Source organism: Clinocottus analis, unplaced genomic scaffold (genome assembly GCF_023055335.1).
Source record: "Clinocottus analis isolate CAN_PGR_092001 unplaced genomic scaffold, fCliAna1.0.p SCAF_36, whole genome shotgun sequence".
Classification (NCBI taxonomy): Eukaryota; Metazoa; Chordata; class Actinopteri; order Perciformes; family Cottidae; genus Clinocottus; species Clinocottus analis.
The window spans coordinates 236,349-255,303 of NW_027176109.1; the positions used below are offsets into that span (position 1 = coordinate 236,349).

At 43.2% G+C, this 18,955-nt stretch overlaps 1 protein-coding gene across 1 annotated transcript in view; it reads right to left on the reverse strand.

Annotated features, from left to right (window-relative positions):
* dnah5 (dynein, axonemal, heavy chain 5) overlaps positions 1-18,955 on the reverse strand; it is an 85,349-nt gene that overhangs the window by 54,275 nt on the left and 12,119 nt on the right. The window contains exons 9-39 of the mRNA XM_068596331.1: positions 18,828-18,935; positions 18,322-18,444; positions 17,988-18,203; positions 16,786-16,893; positions 16,457-16,542; positions 15,564-15,771; positions 14,602-14,715; positions 14,218-14,424; positions 13,993-14,073; positions 13,186-13,276; positions 12,450-12,595; positions 11,745-11,922; positions 11,416-11,670; positions 11,113-11,309; positions 10,912-11,005; positions 10,220-10,362; positions 9,220-9,296; positions 8,980-9,104; positions 8,658-8,893; positions 7,479-7,697; positions 7,310-7,372; positions 5,875-6,113; positions 5,387-5,534; positions 5,175-5,267; positions 4,421-4,620; positions 3,125-3,278; positions 2,874-3,037; positions 2,634-2,790; positions 1,671-1,883; positions 1,061-1,285; positions 168-340 (exon numbers count right to left, since the gene is read on the reverse strand). Of these exons, the coding sequence (XP_068452432.1) occupies positions 168-340; positions 1,061-1,285; positions 1,671-1,883; positions 2,634-2,790; positions 2,874-3,037; positions 3,125-3,278; positions 4,421-4,620; positions 5,175-5,267; positions 5,387-5,534; positions 5,875-6,113; positions 7,310-7,372; positions 7,479-7,697; positions 8,658-8,893; positions 8,980-9,104; positions 9,220-9,296; positions 10,220-10,362; positions 10,912-11,005; positions 11,113-11,309; positions 11,416-11,670; positions 11,745-11,922; positions 12,450-12,595; positions 13,186-13,276; positions 13,993-14,073; positions 14,218-14,424; positions 14,602-14,715; positions 15,564-15,771; positions 16,457-16,542; positions 16,786-16,893; positions 17,988-18,203; positions 18,322-18,444; positions 18,828-18,935 (4,841 nt within the window). The remainder of the gene's footprint in view (positions 1-167; positions 341-1,060; positions 1,286-1,670; positions 1,884-2,633; positions 2,791-2,873; positions 3,038-3,124; positions 3,279-4,420; positions 4,621-5,174; positions 5,268-5,386; positions 5,535-5,874; positions 6,114-7,309; positions 7,373-7,478; positions 7,698-8,657; positions 8,894-8,979; positions 9,105-9,219; positions 9,297-10,219; positions 10,363-10,911; positions 11,006-11,112; positions 11,310-11,415; positions 11,671-11,744; positions 11,923-12,449; positions 12,596-13,185; positions 13,277-13,992; positions 14,074-14,217; positions 14,425-14,601; positions 14,716-15,563; positions 15,772-16,456; positions 16,543-16,785; positions 16,894-17,987; positions 18,204-18,321; positions 18,445-18,827; positions 18,936-18,955) is intronic.

Genomic DNA, 18,955 nt, shown 5'->3' on the forward strand with positions numbered 1-18,955 from the left:
ATATTGCTCCACATGCACATTAAAACATGAATGTGAGATTGTTTTATCAATTCACATTGTTGCTGGTCAGTATAAAAGCACATGCATACAATTTTAGCTTTATTAGAGTGTGTGTGTGTGTGTGTGTGTGTGTGTGTGCGTGCTGTGTTCATGGATGACCGTCTAACCTGTCAGTCAACGGCGTAATGACGAGCCTTTCGGTGCAGCCCAAGAATTCGTTCTGGTAGCTGAATCCCACGTCCGTGATGTTGATGATCATCTTGTCCGAGTCCTCGTTGAAGTAGAAGCGGCACTGCTTCAGCCACTCAAAGTCATTGGGGCTTTTGATATGGAGCCGGCACTGGAGGGAGGAGGGATGAAGGGGTGAGAGGAGGGAAGAAGGAGAAAAGAAGAGCCATGGAGGAGAGAGAGAAGATCCAACGGGCGCCATTTGGGAGGTGATGCGAGGTGAGAGATAAAAGCATGAAACAGAGGGAAAGAGAGGTTAAAGGGCAGGAAGCATGAGCGGGCATGAGGTGACAGGAAGGTTACATTGAAAAAAAAAAGGTGGAAAGAATGGGAGAGGCAGGCAAAGAGGATGAAAGAGAACAGAGGTGAGAGGTATTAAGATGAATAGGAGGCGAAAGGAAGATAAAGTTGAGGGCCATGAAAGAAATAAGTTCGTCGGTGAATAAAATACAGAGTTTATGGCGTTACAGTGAGAAGCAGCGGCAGAATAAGCAGCGTGATGAATCGAGAGATGAAATACAAAGAGATAAAAAGGTATGAGCGGGATGATGGGATAGAGGGGGTTATTGTGGGAGAGTGAAGTTAGATGAAGAAGAGAGAGAAAAACGGATTTTTGAAAAAAAAAAATGTGCCGGACGAGAGAATAAATGAATAAAAGGTATGAGGCGAAGAAAGAATAATCTGTTTTTTTGACTGCACACCTCTTATATTCACCTTGGAGACCAGCCAGGAAATGTACTTAGAAGACCTGGCCTTTCTCTAAGTCTGAATATCACTTGAGGAGAGCCATCATACTACAACAACAACAACAAAAAGAAAGTGGAATACTGACCAGGTCGTCGAATATATCCCTCTGGTGGACGTGGATGGTGATGAGGGTCTCGTACTTGGTCCTTTCCATGGCGCCCAGGTCTCTGGTGGTCATGTCGATCAGCGTGTTGAGCAGGTCCAGGAAGAGCTGGTTGGTTTTGGGCATAATGCGGCGGTCGTAGCGAGCGTTGGTCAGCGCCTCCTCGGAGTCCCTCGTCCATATCATTTGAATACCGAGCAAGCCCACCTATGGATGGAGGTAAAAGCTATGTGGTAGTCACATGTGTGATGTAAGATATTCCTTTATTGGTGCCGCAGTGGGGACATGTGCAGGTTTACAGCAGCAGACAAAAGACACAACAACAATATTATATATACAGACAGCATGAAATGTATTGATATTGCACCGGTTGAAGTGATTAAAGTGTGTTTTTGTGGGCTCAGCTTGTTGTGCAGCCTGACAGCAGCAGGAAGGAAGGAAGGACTGACCATCAACATAACAACATTACCACTTTTAATACTTCCACAGATTGGCCTGACGATCACAGAGAGTGAAGCTACGGCTCATGTTTTAAAATATAAGTGGATGAATTCTTAAAGTCTAGTCTATAAATACATATATATATACACACCTGAGCAGGGAAGGAGTTGAGGAAGTCGATGAGCTGGAAGCCGGAGTCCTGGATGGTCACGGCCGCCTGTCGGATCACTAAGTGCAAAGACCTCTGGGATTCCTTCAGCAGAGCGTTGAGCCAAACCTCCACGTTCCCCTCCGCCGTGACGGCGCGCTCCAGCTCCACGGTCTCGCCCTCCCGCGACGACACGGCCAGGATGCGATCGTACACCTGAGATGGAGAACAGGACGCGCTTGATTCATCAGAATTATACATTTCACTTGAGAGAGGAAGGGACAGGATATGACATCATTTCGCTCTCTTAACCCTTGAACACTTAAGTTAAAAATAGTCACACAATCATTTTAATTTCACGAGATATAATGTAGCTGATTAAATATACTTCTCATTAAAATATATTCAAATACAGCAATACGAAGTACTCTTCTTTTATTTTTCCCTGTGGAACTTCTAATGAAACCATAAACAGGTATCATGAGGAGACGCTGAAAAAAAGACACAAAATCTGGTGAAAAAATAGGGAATTGGCAATAAAACATTATTAAAAATATAAATCATTTGGTCCACATGTTTCTGGGACGTGAGTTTTGTTCTCTGAAGGAAAAAATGTCCCTCAATGTTAAAACCTATCCGGAAAAAAATAGTCACACTTTCACCTGAACACGTACCTGTAGAAAAAAAAACAGTCGGAGCAAAGAGACACGCCCACTTTCAAGACACGCCTACCTTCATGAAGACACGCCCACCTCCAATAAGACACGCCCACATCCAATAAGACACACCTACCTTCAATAACACACGCCCACCTTCAATAACGTCAGTGAGCAGCATGAAGCTACACAAAGACCCACGCAACTCAGACAAAAGCAACACAATGAAAACAACGTAACCACAATGGCTCGGGTGAAAATCACCCGACGTTTAGCGTTCTACTGTGAAGGAGCTCCATGAACACGTCACCTTGTCGTGGAACCGGACACTCTTGACGTTGTCGAAGACGTTGAGCAGGTGAGCCTGGATGGTGTGCGAGTCCGAGGCCTGGCCCAGGATCTCCAGCAGGGCGGGGTCGGAGACGAAGAAGAAACGAGGAAACAGCAGACGCTTCTTCTCCAGATAGCTGTTTGACCAAACAATACAACGTCACTTGTATCCTCGAAGCGACAACTCACACTTCAAACCCTCACTTTTCTGGCTACGCACCCTGTGAGTGACTTCTGGCAGATCTCCAGCTGTTCCAGGAGGTGAGGGAGCAGCTGGCCCATGGTCTCGTCTCCCACGCAGGACTGCACCACGTTAGGCATCTCGTGGGCTCGCATCATGATCTTCACCCACGACTTGTCGATGTTAGAGAAGCGCTTCGCCTCCTGGAGTTTGAGTCACATGATCACACACACTTACAGCCACCAACATACACGACAAATACGACTAAATTCCCCTTGACTTCCGTCTACCTTCGGCAGCTGTTTGGCGATGTCTCCGCCCACAAACACGGCCTCCAGGTAGATCCAGAGGTTCTGGACGGTCATCCAGTTTTCTATGATATCCGTCGTGTTGGAAAGATTCTGAACCCACTTCTGGATCTGGGCTTTAAACGGCGTGTTGTACCTGTAGACATTTTGTTTTTTTGAGCAAATTTTTTTTTGAGAGGGTTTTTTTTTTTAAAGTGTTTTTTTTTTTTGAGAATTTTTTTTAGAGAATTTTTTAGGAGAGCAAATTTTTGTTTTGAGAGCATTTTTTTGCGTTTTTTTTTTATTTATTTTTTTTAAGTAAAATTTTTTTGAGAGCATTTTTTTTTCGAGAGCAAATTGTTTTTGAGAGCAAATTATTTTTTGGAGCAATTTTTAAAAAAAATTTTTTTTGGAGAGACAATTTTTGTTTTGAGAGCATATTTTGTTTTTTAAAGCGTTTTTTTTTTTAGAGAAATTTTTTTGAGAGCAATTTTTTTTTTCGAGAACAAATTGTTTTTGAGAGCAAATTATTGTTTGGAGCAATTTTTTTTTTAAAGCGTTTTTTTTTTTAGAGAATTTTTTAGGAGAGCAAATTTTTGTTTTGGGAGCATTTTTTTTTAAGCGTTTTTTTATTTTTTTTAAGTAAAATCTTTTTGAGAGCATTTTTTTTTTTCGAGAGCAAATTGTTTTTGAGAGCAAATTATTTTTTGGAGCAATTTTTAAAAAAAAAAAATTTTTGGAGAGAAAATTTTTGTTTTGAGAGCATATTTTGTTTTTTAAAGCGTTTTTTTTTTTTTTAGAGAATTTTTTTTGAGAGCAATTTTTTTGAGAGCAAATTGTTTTTGAGAGCAAATTCTTTTTTGGAGCAATTTTTTTTTAAAGCGTTTTTTTTTTTGGAGAGAAAATTTTTGTTTTGAGAGCATATTTAGTTTTTCGAGAACAATTTGTTTTTGAGAGCAAATTATTGTTTGGAGCAATTTTTTTGGAGAACAAATTTTTGTTTTGAAAGTGTTTTTTTAAAATTTACTTACAAAATAAACATTTGCTTGGGTAAAAAAAAAACACAAATATACCTTCATAATTGCTCATGTTATTAGTTTTTGTCAGATGGAGCAATCTGGTTTACTTGAAAGGGATTTACATTTTCTTGAATCTATTAATTAAAAAAGCACGGATGGAGGAGTCTCAACAAGTTGGACCATCTTGTTCCATGTTGTCGGGGCGGTGGGAGATACATGACATGCACGCTCATAACGTACACCACACGTCTCCATACTTAGCGGTGACCAGGATATATACCTGTTGCTCATCAGAGAGCCCAGCATCATCAGGCTGTCCTCCATGCTGGCGATGATCTCTGACGTGCTGTCTCCTCTCAACAGCAGCTCGCCGCGCGTTTTGAAGTTAGCGAACGTAAAAGTCTTGTTGGCCCACTCGGCGATCACCTGCTTCAGCTTCTGCTCGATGTCGCGCTCCTTCACCGCGCTGATGCAGATGTCCTGCGCAAAAACACCTCATATGCGTTTAAAAAAAGCTGCAAATATAGGAAAATACATTTTCACTTCCCCGCGGGACATTCATACATTAGTGTTAGTAGTAATAGTATTAATATATGTACAGTACACGTCGGAGGAAGAAGAAAATGTGTACTTTGGGGTTATGAGTACAAAATATATTGTATATTATCATATTGTAATAATTTAACCTATTATCAATCATCATTATCCATATTATCACTAAACATCCTTCCATTAGATAATCAATACTTTGACTATATAGACAAAGAAAAACACAAAAAGGTTAGTATTGACAGACGATTTACTGGCTAGTATGAAAATAGTGTTAATATTTAAAGAAAATGTAGCTCGTGCAAAAGATTAATGCTCACTGTTTTGTGATAACTATATTAACATCATGCATTACATCACACTGAAAAGAACATGAGTAATATTACTAGAATACTGTAATAGTTGCATTAGAGTCAGTGTTTTATATACATAATAAAGACACTTTTACAATCCTCTTGCAAAGGAAACCTTCGGTTCCTTCTTACCTCAATCTCCTCTTTGTACTTGAGCAGAGGAGCCTCCATAATGTTGCGTAGCTTGAAGGTGTCAGATTCCACCTCAAAGGTGTGGCCAGTCACCTGAGCACCAAGCAGATGGACTGGATTATTGTGTATTAATTATAATTAAGTATAACAGTGTGTGTTGACGATGGCCGCTCACTGCAGAGGCCCTGATTCTCGACTCTTGATCCACAAACCTCCGTGATTCTCTTCCAGTGGCGCGTCATCATGGCCTTGTTGGTCATGAGCTCCAGCAGGGGGCAGCACTCGTTGAATTCGTCGATGGTTTTCTTCAGGTCCATGAAGGCCTGCCACTCCTTGAGGGCTCGAGGCAGCTTGCGACACCTCCAAGTGAAAAAGGATACGAACGTTAAACTCACTTTTCAGACTCACACTTGGTGCACAGACCAAAGAAACGTTTCTAAAACGGACCAACTGCCGTGTCTCTACACACTCCCCCTTGTGACGGCCGGCAGCCGATAAACCTTCAGCTATCTTCACACCGTCAGGAGAACACAAACAGCCCAGATGTGTTAAAATCCAGTTCTCTGAGCCTCTTTACGACACCCTGACCCGTCGAGCCGTTAAATAGCGTAACAACATGGCAGTGTGTCAGTTAAGGGCGACCACAGACAGATAAAATAGCTTAACATTCAGCTATTTGTAAACATAAAGGGTCTAGTACCTGGTCTGAAAGTCCAGCAGCTCGTTGTTGATCTTCTCGATGTGGATGTCGGCCCAGAGGATGTCGTAGTAGCCGTTGACCGTCTCGATGACGTTGTTGTAAAGGCCGTACAGCTTCTGCAGCAGCGTCAGCTGCTTCCTGATCTCCAACAGCTGGGGATGCTGGGTAACGGGGAGCCCGAACAGCTCCTCTCCGCCCGTGTACGTGACGTACTTCCTGAACAGGTTGTCGAATTGATTCTGGAGAAGAAGAAGGAAGAACGGGAACGAGACATTGCAAATCATCAGTGAAATGACGAAAGATGAGAATGACGAATAATTATTTCAGGAATTGAAATTTGGAGTAAAACTGTGAATGCTCTTCCCCGTGTATGTAGTGTAAACAGTACTTAACATTATTATGTTGTGTATAACTGACCTTGCAGGGAGACAGGTCAATTTACAGATTTACTTTACACTGACTACTGACTAACAATGAACTAAATCAGAGGTTCTCAAACTGTGGGGCCCTCTAGTGGAGCGCGGAGGTATTACCGGCTTCCTTTGTCATCTTTTTGCCAAATATGAGGTTTTTTTGCACATATATAACTTTATTTGCATTGTTTTAACAAGGTGATTGCATATGAAGGTAGATGTGTGTCTTTTTTTCCCAAGTAAATTTCTAGTTTGTATGTAAATTATCTCTAAATTCTACCGCTCAATAAAAAAAAAAAAAAAAAATTTGCTCTCAAAAAAAGAAATTTTGTCTCTCAAAGAAAAAATGTACGCCCTTAAAAAAAAATGCTCTCAAAATTAACATTTTCTCTCAAAAAAAATGTTTTTTTGAGAGCAAATATTCATTTTGAGAGCAATTTTTTTTAAAGCGTTTTTTTTGAGAGAACAATTTTTTTGAGAGCATTTTTTTTTTTTAGAGAAATTTTTTTTTGAGAGAATTTTTGTTTTCAGAGGGTTTTTTTTAAAAGCGTTTTTCTTTTGAGAGAGAATTCTTTTAGGAGGAAATTTTCATTTTGAGAGCATTTTTTTTTTTAGCAAATTTTTTGGGAGCAATTTTTTTTTCGAGAGCAAATTTTTTGAAAGTAAATTTTTGTTTTGAGAGCGTTTTTTTTTAGAGGATTTTTTTTATTTTTTTTTGTGAGCAAAGATTTTGAGATAATTTACTTACAAACTAGTCATTTGCTTGAGTAAAAAAGACACAAATCTACCTTCATAATTGCACATGTCAGATGGAGCAATCTGGTTCACTTGAAAGGGATTTACATTTTCTTGAATCTATTAATTAAAAAAGCACGGATGGAGGAGTCTCAACAAGTTGGACCATCTTGTTCCATGTTGTTGGGGCGGTGCGAACATTTTGCTTCCTCCAAAGTGGAGACAGAAAAAGTTTGAGAACCACTGAACTAAACGACCATGCCGAGCCCAGACTGTCAAACACCAACCTGGAACATGATGAGTCGATCGCTGGCGTCCTGAGGGGCGAGGCCCACCACCATGGGGCCGTCCTGAATCAGAGGAGGAGCAGGTCTATGAGCACAGCAACATGCTCAGCTCATACATTAATTATTAGTGTCTGCGTGTGCTGTGGACGGCGGCGTCTGTGTCCCTGACCTTGTCGTAATCCTGGTAAAAGTGTTGACAGTCCTCCAGGAAGGTCTCCACGTTGCTGACCAGCTCCCCTCTGAAGTTGGGCTGCAGGGCCACCAGCTCGTTCTGCACCTCCGTGCTGCGCGACAGCAGCTTCTCCCAGGTGTAGCGCAGCGTGTCCACCTTGTCGGCCTCCTCCTTCGCCACCGACAGCTCGTACTTGTGGAGCATGGCGTAGGACTCCTGCGAGCAGGGAAGAAGAACTCATTCTCTCTTAATCACGCACTGATTCACGGTTATATTCAGACTTCTCATTGAACCGTCTCTGTTTAGACCAGAGGTTCTCAAACTTTTTTTGGAGGAAACAAAATGTTCCCACCGCCCCAACAACAACTTGTTGAGACTCCTCCATCCGTGCTTATTTAATTAATAGATTAAATAAAATGTAAATCCCTTTCGAGTAAACCAGATTGCTCCATCTGACAAAAACTAATAACATGTGCACTCACTTTGTTAAAACAATGCAAATAAAGTATATATGTGCAAAAAATAACTCATATTTGGCAAAAAAAGATGATCAAGGAAGCCGGTTTTCCCTGTTTTCTCCCCCATAGTTTCATGCTGAAGTGTCCTTGGGCAAGGCACTGAAGCCCCAGAGCTTCACCGCAGCATTACTAAGGATGGTGACATGCAGAGAATAATCCACCTAATGTGGGATTAATAAAGGATTCTGCATCTCCCCCTGCGCCCCACCTGTAATACCGCCGCACCCCACTAGAGGGTCGAGCCCCACAGATTGACAACCACTGGTTTAATCTGAACAAGCTCGACTTGGATATGCAATTTGTCTCAGACGTTGTGCTTCTGTCTCTGCTTCTTCTGCGAAAGATAAATGTTCTTGTTTTACTGATTTTACTCCGAGGTGTCGAGTGAATTTCCCTCACACGTATGCAAGAGTGTTTCACCCGACATCTGCGTTATCTCGGTTATCCCTTTGGAAAGTAATCCAACGTTTACATGAACGCTCCCTGGATGCTTTCATGGATGTGATTTAAACGTTTACGTCCAGTGTTCACTATAAACACTCCAGCGCTGCTGAAGCGCTCTCGTGTGCACGACGGAGAACATCTGCTCCCACTTCCCAGAGTGCATCTGTGCGTACGAGACGGGTCGTGTGAAGCCGCTGCACGAAGCCGCGCTCACCTCTACGGGCCCGACTTGGAAGTCGATAGATATCTGCTGCTCTCTGATCTCCTTGAGCGACGCCATGGCGATGCGGATGTCATCCAGGTCTTTGATCTGACGGTTCAGTTTCTTCCCGGCTTCGTCGACAAAAGCAAAGATCTGCTCCATGTCGGAGCGGTACTTCCTGTTGCAGTAGAGCCCGTAGTCCACCATCCAGTTCTTGGTTTCAGCCGTGAGCGACATCTTCAGGTCCGCTGGGACGAAAGAAGTGATGAGATGTTGTGTAGTTCAAGGACTAAAAGTGTAAAAGTTCTCGGCAATGAGTTGTGTAAACTCCAACCTGTGAAGAGAGCCAGCGCCCCGACGGCGATGAACTCCGGTTCGGAGTTGATTTCCAGCTCCAGGTCTCGGTAGAAAATAATCTGGCTCTCGAACTCTGAGAGCAAAGGACTGCCCTGAATGAACCTGGAGAGAAACAACACACACAAGCCAGAGACAGTGATGACATGGCGGCGTTCTCCCCGGCAGCGACTCCCTGAGAGGAAAACGACACCGTTAGTTCTCATAATTAATATCGTACTTGCGCATCGTGTCTTCGCGGTCCTTCCTCCAGATGTGATGGTAGCGGCTGAAGCGGTCAAGAGCGGTCATCACTTCCTGTGAATCGATATTTAATAACAGCTACGTGAGCATTTATCAGTCCAATTTTTATCATTTTGGTGAAAGACAACATTTCTACTCAAAAAACCACCATAAAAAATGTAGTTTTAGACATTTATTGACATGTATCCACCATTTTATTCACCGCTATTGAGAACCTACATCCCTTGGTAAACCAATTTCCATCACCAAAACCTTTACACCTCACGAGTAAAGTTATGTTTTTACACGAGATGTAAAGAATTTCGAAAAAATCAAGATTCAATTTTTTAGCTTTAAAGTCATATTTTCTCTTTCCATTTTTGCCTCATGACAATGTTGCATCATTAAATAAAGTGCTGGGATTGTTACGCAATGTTTGATGTAAAACATGGGATTATATCTTATAAGTGCCTTAAAAGGTGAATTTAAGAAATTATGTCAAATCGAGAAAATCGACTGAAAATGTAATATTTAGATTTGGGATAAAACGACAACGTAATTTCTCTATATTGCTGGTCATGTGAGTTAAAAAGCAGATGCACTAAAAAGCACAGTTGTAAAGGCTTTAACCTTAACCGATTTCAAACTGAGACACGCGAGGTGCAGTTCCTCATTCAACCCGTGACACCAACATGAGGTCACAATACGCTTGCATGAGGTCATTCTTGCACAACACAGGATGCAACACTTGAGCTCGTCTTAAACACCAGACGCTGACTCCACCTGGCACTTCCTGACATGCCCTCCAGAAGTTAATGTGCCACCTGGTGTCTAAAAGAAGGAACTACATGTCTTTGTTTCCCTCAAACATGAACCTCATTTCCTATCGTACAGTGAACAAACCGGTTACAGAGTATAAATAGATTCTGTATTAAACACTGTATAGCTCAGATACTTTGCTTCATTGCGATGTCTTGATGGCGTTGGAGGGCCTGTACCTTCTTGGTGGAGCTGATGGAGGTGCTGAGAACAGACACCAGCTTGACGATCTCCTTGTTGTCGGAGACGCTCTTGTAGTAGTTTCTGGCCTGGAACGGCAGCGCCTGGATCACAGACGCCGAGATATCTGAAGTGCTGCCGTCTGAGGAGAGTTCAGATGACAGAAAATGACGGGATGGATTAAAAAAAACATGCAACAAAAACAGCGAGCAATCCTTCAAGTGTGATTACAAATCAATACAGGGTTGAATCCTCCATGAAATGCTCGTTTAAACGTCTCACTGCTTTCATTTACTGAAATCATTATGATTTTAATCTCCAGGGTTTTTCTTGAGTTCATCACTGGAAAAGTGTCGTCAAACTCGTCTCTGACGGACATGGAACATGTTGACATGCAACTTTTTTTCCATTCAAATCAAAAATCGACCTGCAACTTCATCAGCGAACCTTCACGTTTCACAACATCACCTTTAAACGTCTTCCTTCGGAAAAAAAGAAAGAAAAGCCACTGAAACACTGGTGACATTTTCATCAACGCTTTTGATGTGCGCTTTGCTCTGCTGAGCTGTGAAATAAGGAGATCCGAGTACATCCGAGTACCATTAGTGACGGCTAATGATTAATGTTCTGGTCCGCTCGTTGCAAACAATGTGGATAACTCCCTCCAAACCCAGCGCTGTCCCGTCATTACCGGCCAGGCTCCTGTACGTCGTTGCTCCGTCCTCTGATTCGCTCTCAGAGACGTCCTGTTTCAGAACCGTCATCCGTCTTTCGTTCATTTTTCTCTGCAAAAAAATGGGAAAAAACGCTGGTGTCTAGTTATAATTGTGGGAAGGCTGGGTGGTGTAAACATCTCGTACTACTTGCCTTCCTCCCCTCAGCTCAAACCCACCTTGGAGATCCTGTCTTTGCTCCACTGGCTGACTCCTTTGCTGACACTGACGACACACTCCACCGCCTTGTTTAACGCCTGCTGCACCTCCTCCAGGGCTGGAACCATGGCGATTTTAGGGATGGCGAGGGTGACTTTGACTCTGAAGATCGCCTGCTGACCGCTGTTTTTTCCACGGCTGGGTGAGTCGACTTCAGCTGCAGGAGGGGGGGGGGGGGGTGAGAGAAGAGCAGCTCTGAAAAGATGGACGCAACAACCTCACAAGCCGAAATCCAGAGAGCATACAAGTTACTCGACTCTCACCCAGGAAGTGCGTGAGCGAGGAGGCGTGAATGCGCTTGCGCAGCATCTCCAGCGTGTTGCGCGTCAACCTGAGCAGAGCGTCCACGTTGCGGTGGTTGAAGTAGGAGAGCAGCTCCTGGGCTTCCTCCTCCATCACTTCCATCAGGTCCCTCTTCTTCTTCCTCCTCACCAAGGGGGAGGAAGGGCCGACGCTGGCGGAGGGCAGCAAGGTGTTCCTGGAGAAGAGGCGGCCCTCCGAGCGGCCTTCGTCTTCGCCTGAGGCGCGAGAGAGCGATTGTCATCGTATCCTATTCTAGTTGATCTCAAAAAGGGAAAAAACGTCAGCAGACCTTCGCTGTCCAGGTGGTCTAGGGTCTTGCTCCCAGCGCAGCTTTCCTCCTCCAGCTTCTCCACCTCCTCCTTCCGATTGTGGTCAAACTCCAGCAGCATGTTGATCAGCTCGTTGGCGGCCTCCTCCACCAGCGAGCTCTTGGTGTGCAGACTCTGGGCCTGTCTGATGCACAGGTCCTGTACCAACATGAACATGTAGCATGTCAAATTACAACATACTGGCATGAAAGGTCATGCATAGGACATACAGGCAGCAGCACATGGACATCCCATGGCCTGGTTTAGGCGACATGAGTCAATGTGCACTTCACGTCATCTTAATGCACAACATAATGATTTGTCATTCCCTTAATAAATCACGAGTGGTGACCTGTGACCTTGACTGCTAATGAACCACTTTGTGCCACAGGAAGCGTATAGCAACAACCTTAACGGTGAGCATTTTAATATATACGAGCGGTACAAAAGGTCTCCATTAATGTAATTGATAATTGGATTAATGGCTACAGGGAAATAAAAATAGATTATATTTACAGTTTCAGAAAATATGCTTAAGAAGCACTTGGCATGTAATAAAATGTGTATGTAAGCATAACATCTTAATTATAGCGAGCAGGTCGGGGAGGTGTTGCGTAACGTAGAGGGCGAGCTCAGTAAAAAGCACAACACACACTTTGTGCTTTCATTTGAAACGACGTAATCACCCTGGTGGTCTGAACAAACTCCTCGCAGGTCACCGGGTCGTCGTCCGGCAGGACGCACAGCGTGGAGCCGCTCATCTCCTGCAGCACCGCGTCGATCCTGAACTCCACCAAGTCGTTCACTCGGTCCATCAGCAGCTCCAGGTCACCTGGAGAGGAAGAGGGGGAGGAGGAAGAGCGACCGATGAGGAGGAGGGGAAGATGTGGAGCGTTGGAGAGGGACAGCGTTCATACTGATGGGAACAAACACGCGAACAGAGAGTACACAAGAAATCATTTAACCCGTTTTTAACCCTCCTTCTCCCTGTTTGAGTCGTCGTATGAACCCCAAATTAATTCCAATACTTGTGTTTATTGTATGTGTTTGTTCAGCATAGTCTTGGGAAAAAAATGTACATCTGCAAAAACAAAATCACTTTTAAAAGATATTTTCATCATAACTATGAACATCCAGCATGATATGAGCCAGATTCCCCAAAAAAGCCTCCTGGAGCGTCAATAAGACACCTTTATGGAAAGATTAGGACCTAAAGAATCAGAATCTGCAACAAAAATCACAATAAAACAAAGTCTTGGCCTGTTAGGAAGGAGTTTTAGTCAAAAAACTGTGTCGTTCAGTTCAAAAATGGTATTTCATGCTAAAAGATTGTCTGAATGGGGCACGCTGGGACTTAAAATTGGGCGGTTTCCAAGAGGTTAAATCTTCTGACGCTGCCGGCTGACGCGGCTCATCGCTCACCTAGAGCCTCGTCGATGCGGTTGAGGTACTTGTCGATGTTCAGCGAGGTCCAGTTGATGGAGGTCAAACCCGGCTGGACGGCCTCGTCCACCTGCCGACGCAACCATGCATGAAACATGAGGAGGCGCTTTGCTCAGGAGCCACCGTGCAAAGCGCATCGTCTACGGCACTCGCCGTAGATTCAAGTGTCCCGAAATGAATTAAAATGAGAGAATAGCACAATATATTCCACTCTATATTCCTTTGAATCCCTGTAAATTGTGTCATATCTTTACATATCCAGAACCCGATCATGTGCTGTGTTCAATACAATCATATCATCGTTATCATGTATTGACTCACTCATTACAATGCAACATGAATGAGGAAAAACACTGTGAAATAATACATTTTATTATTTAATTACAATTTAGACTGCGGGCAGTTACCATTTTGACATTTTTACTTTTATGATCATTTTGCATGTGTTAATGCGTGTGGATTACATTGTAAGAAGGGTTTAGTTTAGTTTTTTAGTTCTACCTTAGTTCCTATAATAAGCATATAGTAAAACATGTTGTTGTATGCTACTGCCATTGCAACATGGCTTTAAAATTATAGTTTGTACTATTTTCCACCAGATTGAGCAATTTCTTCCTAATTGTTGTCATAAGGTTTTCATCCTTTAAGGATATCAGAGCAATTTTTTAGAAAGTAAGGCACATTGTACATGTATGAGTACCACTATCTAATAAAGAAATAAATAACATGCAGGATATGGACTGTAGCTTAAATACCAAGTTGAATTACATCTTAACCACGTCTTACCTTGGCTACATGCGGCATGGCGAGCTGTTCAAACGCACTCTGAATCTTTGACCGCACTCTGGTGTTCTCACTCAACATCAACTGGAGGGGAAGAAATATACAATGTTCAATGGAGAATGCTTTAAATAACTCACCTTGATGTTATGGATACTGTCTTTTATACATAATAAGTGTTGCGCTGCTTCTCTAAGTTGTATTTAGTGGTTGCAGATGTGTGATATCCACCTGCAGCTTGTTGTAGTTCTTCTTCAGCGTGTCCTGTTTCTGCCGCAACACAGCGGCAAATGGCGGGATCTCCAAATTCATCCTGGTCATGCAGTTGGCCTCCCGGATCTGTGTCAGAATCTCCGGGTCAAAGTTCACAAACAAGACCCCCGTCACTGGAGACCGGACCAGCAGGGAGGCCTGCAGGCCCACCCGGGCGTCCTCCATCTGGGGGGAGGCATCATGTGTGGGGGGTTGTGGGAAAGTAGAGAACGTTAAGCGGTGAAAATAAAGAGAAAATGGTGAAAGACAAAGGGAGTCAGGTGTGGATTAAAGGGGACGAACACACACACACACACACAAGTTGTGATAGGACCATTAACAGCCAGATTTTATTCCGTTTACCTTTCTCATCCAGCTGTGATGGTACAGCATCTCAAACTCCAACAGGACTCTCGCGACCCTGTTGAAGTTTTTGATGATCCTCTTGGCCTCCGGCGTGGAAAGAACCCCAGGATGCTACGCAGAGATAGCATGCTACCGCGTCACTTCATCAACAAAAGCACTGATAACGTTGAACTAACCTTCCTCTTACTATCTCTTGTGTTAGCATCTCCTGAGTTAGCTTTCTGATAACATATCTTGTGTTAGCTTACTGCCAGCTGCTCTTGTGTTAGCAGCTATTGTGTTAGCCTTCTGTTACTATCTTCTGTATTAGCTTCCTGTTACCATTTCTTGAGTTAGCTTTCTGATAACATATCTTGTGTTAGCTTTCTGCCTGCAGCTCTTGTGTTAGCAGCTCTTGTGTTAGCCTTCTGTTAGCAGCTCTTGTGTTAGCTTCCTGTTACTATCTCCTGTGTTAGCTTCCTGTTACTATCTCCTGTGTTAGCTTTCTGTTAGCATCTTTTGTGTTAGCAGCTCTTGTGTTAACGGGTCAGTTTTGACCCGTGTCTTAAATCAGCTGTAAAATACACTAAAACGATGATCTATCATCAAGTAGTTCCTCATCTCTTGGTGACCTTGTTAGACTTCTTTATCCATGAACATATCGCTGTATGTTTCATATTTTTGGTGTGGGCCTCTGGGCCTTTTCTTTGTCAGGATTCTCCTCAATTTCAATTTAAAAAATGGTAAAAATGAACCTCAAGAGAATCCTATAAATAAATAAAAGGTTGTTGTGTTACCTGACTAATACTGAGGGCTATTAGAACACATCTCTTGAAATAGAAGTTTTCTGACAAAGTCAAAAAGCCTTGACGCAATAAACACATTTTCTGTGGTGGTTTGTTGCATTTAAAAACCTAAGCACGGCTCGGTGCAGACGCTAACAAGAGGAAGGTTAAAAGAGTCGTGAAAGCCGACGTTACCTGTTGAAAGAGATCCATCGGACCCTGGATCCTGCTGGACAGCTGCCGGGCCCACATGACCCGGCCGGCCACCGGCGGCATGTCCCGGCCGATGGGCGGGTCCAGCTTCTGCCGCGTGTAGATGCGAGAAACCATTTCAATGTCCCGACCGTAGTTCTGCAGGATGCGCTGGTACTTCTCCTCGATGCCGAGGTCCGGGATGCCCAGTCTGAAAAAAACAAAAGATGTGTTCGTGTAAAGTGGAAAATCAAGAAGAACAAATACAAGTTGCACCTGCTTTTTATTAGGTCATAGTCTGGTACCTTTTTTCAGTGTGTTTATTTTTTACATGTTTACACACAGCGCTGTGTAACTAGATGTATAGGATTGTTTAATTCATGCTAATTTGATTTAGCGCTATTTCAAAATACTTAAAAGACGCTTGCAGAGACAAAGGGAACCAAACAAAAAATAAAAAGACAACGGAGCAAACAAAAACATGTTTTTTAATCTGGCGGACCCCCTGGGGGGCCTCCACGCGCCCCACAGGTGTAATAACTCAACAATGGGATCAGTCCTGTAGATATGGCGTTAAATGATGTCATGCATAAAAAATTGGACCCTGGAACTGGCAAACTTTTGGATTGCAGCAATTACGTTTCTTGTGACACATCCTGTGTGAGGTGATGAAATATCCTCAGTGAGAAAAGTCTATTCATAGTCCCGCTGGTTTGTTATTTCAGCCGTTTGATAAGGAACTCATTTATGCCCGAGACGCCACGCGAATGCAATTAACCTTTAGGAATTAGCCGATAGGATGGAGAGACGTCTTCTGCGTGAGGACCAGACGAAGAAGTCTTTGTTTTTAGACCAAAACGCATTTGGATGACACAAAATGCAAATAAATAAATTACCTTTCGAATTTCTTCAGCACATTTAGAGCTCTCTCTGTGTTGAGTATTTTTTCAAAGGTGCTATCCATGAAACTCTTCAGCTGATTCTGGAAGCACAACGGCAAGAAGACATATTGACAAAAGAGACAAATACAAAGACAACATCCCCCACAATGCTTTTTTTTAATGTACAGTCGTGTACTATTAATGACCTCATGTTAATCCCAGTATTTCCTAATCCAACGTCCACCTGAGCAGATCTCTGATCAGCACCGTGTGGACGTGAAGCTCCCTTCACTGCACAGTACAATGTAGAGAAAAACTCAAAAAACGTGTAATATTTGACTCACATGGAGCTCAGATGTGCTTCTGCAGAATTCTTCATAGTCGACATCAAAGTCAGTTCTTCTCTGGTCGAGGAAGCTGTAATGTTTATTCTTCATGTTCAGCACAATAGCCTATCACACACACACATATGCATTAATATTCATCAGTTCAGAGTAAAAACATTCCTTAAAAGCCTCTCAAAAATTTGCCTAATTGTTCTGCTGCAGTCCAACTTGAGCAGAGAAACGTTATTCTGCTTTAATATCTTTTTAAGTCTCAATTCTTTGACTGACCGCGTGTCATCACAGTGATGAGGGCAACACATCGGTCGTCTTAATCTGGAAATATAACACCAAATCCTTAAAGCTGACCACAAATAATCTAAGTTAACTGTCAACTTCTGCAAAAGCAGACGTCTGCAGCTTGAGCTGCATGAGGGAAACGAGACAGCATGCAAAACATTTGCTAGTGAATGAGCTGGTTTCTCTACTCCATGCAGTTAATATCCTCATATTGTCCTCAGGTGTTAAAAGTTAAGTATGAAAATGGACGCCATGCATGACTAAAAGACTGTGGGTGAGACATTACCTCCCATTTGGCCTGCATTTCTGCAGTCTGTGCATCCAGGGAAGCAGAAACAAACACAGCTCACATCAGTATTCTCTCAGGAGGAAAACATCCCAACACCAATGAGACAGAGTGACACAATTCAACAAAACTCAAGCGCTTATTTTCTACGAGCGCATCCCAAAGTGTGACGTTTTGCACATCCTATGCATGTAATACGCCATAAATGTGACACTTGCTCTGGTCCTTGTTGTCGCCTTTGAATATTTCAATCTATAAGAATCCATGAAAGGCTGAAACGCAGCCTTCAGCTGGATGGACGGTCATCATGAACGTCTGCGCTCGGCTTCAGCCAATCGGCTTGCAGCTCCGTCCCCGCGAGCTAAACACTCGACAAAGTCACGGCTATTTGCTGGTGGAACGAGCTCCCCATTGACATCAAGAAGTCTCGAAATCGTCCGTCGCAAACTAAAAACACATCTTTTTGGAGTAGACATGGAATAAGGAAGGTAACACTTTAGCAGCACTTAGACGGCACTTACTCATAGCACTTTGAAATTCAACTTTCTTGTTGTTCTGAGTTTCTACTCATGGCTGAATGCACTCATCCAAAGTCTCTTTGGATAAAAGCGTCAGCGAAATGAAACGCAATACCCACTTGAAACCTGGTGGCCATGGTCTCCAGCCCTTCTATCTTGGAGTCCTGCAGGACGGAGTAGGTGGAGATGGAGCAGAACATCTCCAGGACCTTGTTGAGCCGTCGCTGGAACGTGTCGAACTTCCCAAAAATGTACATCTCGCTGAAGTCAAACTGTCTCTCGGAGGGAGTCTGTTCCAGCTTCTCCTTGATTTTATGGAAATACCGCTGATACTCCTGGGAAGATTTCACAGAACCGGTCATGTCTTCTATCATGGGTATCATGGGTAACAGCAACTTCCTGTATTCTTGACACTCTATAACCTGTGCACAAGACTTTCTCCATGATCAATACCTGGTTCAGGTGGATGGCAGCTTTGATTTTGTCAGCTACAACTTGCTGAGGCTGGTCCCAAATGGAGTTGGAGCCGTTGTTGGTGATGTAGGCTTTGCAGGCCGTGATCATCTGGTTGGTCACCTGCAGGTAAAACATAGAAATGCATTTCATTCTTCGTTAGCCACAAACCACCTCGCAAATATGCATCGAGTTAAAGTAGCTAAATATTAATGCACATATGAGTCAAAAGGTCATAAGTGATGTCATTTGGTCCATGAATTATGATCTGTGAAGATATAGATGGGCTGTTTACAAACGCTTTAGTTCATAATTGTGTTTTTCCCTTTGGGGTTATTGTAACAACACCCGTAGTAGGCGAACATTGAATGTTTCACTTGATCCATCCATTAAAACATGAAAATCACAGCGTAACAACACGGTGTGCAGACAGACAACATCCAGACTTCGCTGAATCCTTTTGTCGATGACACAACGATCCTCTTCGTCGCTGTTCGCAGCCCTACCTTGACGAAAAGCGACGTAATCTTTTCCGAGGTGTTGTAGTAGCGAGAGATGCTGTGAATCATCTTGATGGCGTTGATCAGACCCGGGATCGCGTCCACCATCGACACCTGGGGTTGGAAACAGAAAA